Genomic DNA, 1,489 nt, shown 5'->3' with positions numbered 1-1,489 from the left:
TGTCGTGACCCATCATAATCAGCCTGATGTTGTTTTATGAAATTGTTTATGCGAAACAGGACAACACCAAAAACTAGCCCCTGGATGCCAGGGGCTGCTCTTCTCTCTTTCACATACTAGTAAGCATATAATGCCCCATTCCTGGCTGGAGGATCTAAGTAATTTTGACAGGGAGATTTCCAGCCCAGGTGGGGAATTTCAAATAAGTAATTACATACATGAAATTTATTTATTTTTAATTATTTCATTTATGTATTTGACACAGAGAGAGAGGGATCACAAGTAGGCAGAGAGGCAGGCAGAGAGAGAGGGAAAAGCAGGCTCCCAGCTGAGCAGGGAGCCCAATATGGGCCTCGATCCCAGGACCCCGAGATCATAACCTGAGCCAAAGGCAGACGCTTAACGAACTAAGCCACCTACGTGTCCCCAAAAACTTTTTTTTTAATTGAGACATATATATACAATATTATAGTAGTTTCAGGTGTACAATATAATGATTCACCATCCTATACATTTCTCACTGCTCGTCAAGTTAAGTGTACTCTCCTTTCTGTGTTGTTGCATCCGAGAGAACAAGATGGCTCACCAGGAGCTCTACTGGAGCCATCTGAGGAAAGGTGTCCAGGGTTCTTGCCACATCTGCTCAAACCAGCAAGGTCTGATCCAGAAAAATGGCCTCAATATTTGCTGCCAGTGTTTCTGTCAATATGCGAAGGAGACAGGCTTTATTAAGCGGGATTAAGTGAACTTCCTTGAATGGGTTATCCAAAATACCTACCTTAATGCCAATTCATCGTACATAAAATAAAAATGTATTTTTTAAGATTTTTATTTATTTGGCAGAGAAAGATACAGCGAGAGAAGGACAAGTAGTGGGAGAGGGAGAAGCAGGCTTCCCGTGTAGCAGGGAGCCTGATGTGGGGCTCAATCCCAGTACCCCAGGATCATGACCTGAGCCAAAGGCAGACATTTAAAGACCGAGCCACCCAGGCACCTAAAAATATTTCAATTATGAGTGTTTTAATGTGGAAAAAAAAAATAAGTGTACTGTTACCTTCTTTATCTATTTTAAAACCCCCCCCCCGCCCCCACCCACCTCCCCATCCACATCTATCTTAACCTTGTGGTATGCACTGGAAACCTTGGTCCTCTTTACGGTCCTGGCCAGATGTTGACCCCGTACACACAGCTATGCTCTGTTTCCAGCCTATCGACAAACACCATTTCATTTAAATTTCACCTGAACTTCATCCTTTCCCAAATCCTGAAACAACGGCCTTTCCTTTGCTCCGTGAGGTCCCAGGACTCTACTGGTATGCTACTTCTCTCCTTGGCAATGAGTCAATAAACTTGATTTTGCCGAACTATAGGATTGTCCCTGGTGCTCTGAGGCTCACTGTGGTACACGAGAACTATATATAGTTACGTTAGATATAAATGCTATGGAAAAAAGAAAGCAGGGGTTAAGTGTTGGGGAAAGGACAGTTCG

At 43.3% G+C, this 1,489-nt stretch overlaps 1 protein-coding gene across 1 annotated transcript; it reads left to right on the top strand.

Moving 5' to 3' along the window:
- The first annotated feature begins 362 nt into the window (after window positions 1–362).
- Window positions 363–780, top strand: LOC116576218 (40S ribosomal protein S29-like). The gene has a single exon (XM_032318192.1). It carries the CDS (start codon window positions 494–496, stop codon window positions 740–742), a length of 249 nt encoding a protein of 82 aa, XP_032174083.1. The 5' UTR covers window positions 363–493; the 3' UTR covers window positions 743–780.
- The last annotated feature ends 709 nt before the right edge of the window (window positions 781–1,489 follow it).

This window comes from Mustela erminea, chromosome 1, assembly GCF_009829155.1.
Source record: "Mustela erminea isolate mMusErm1 chromosome 1, mMusErm1.Pri, whole genome shotgun sequence".
NCBI lineage: Eukaryota > Metazoa > Chordata > Mammalia > Carnivora > Mustelidae > Mustela > Mustela erminea.
The sequence above is the reverse complement of the archived record's forward strand: the minus strand, read 5'-3'. Positions and strand labels throughout refer to the sequence as shown.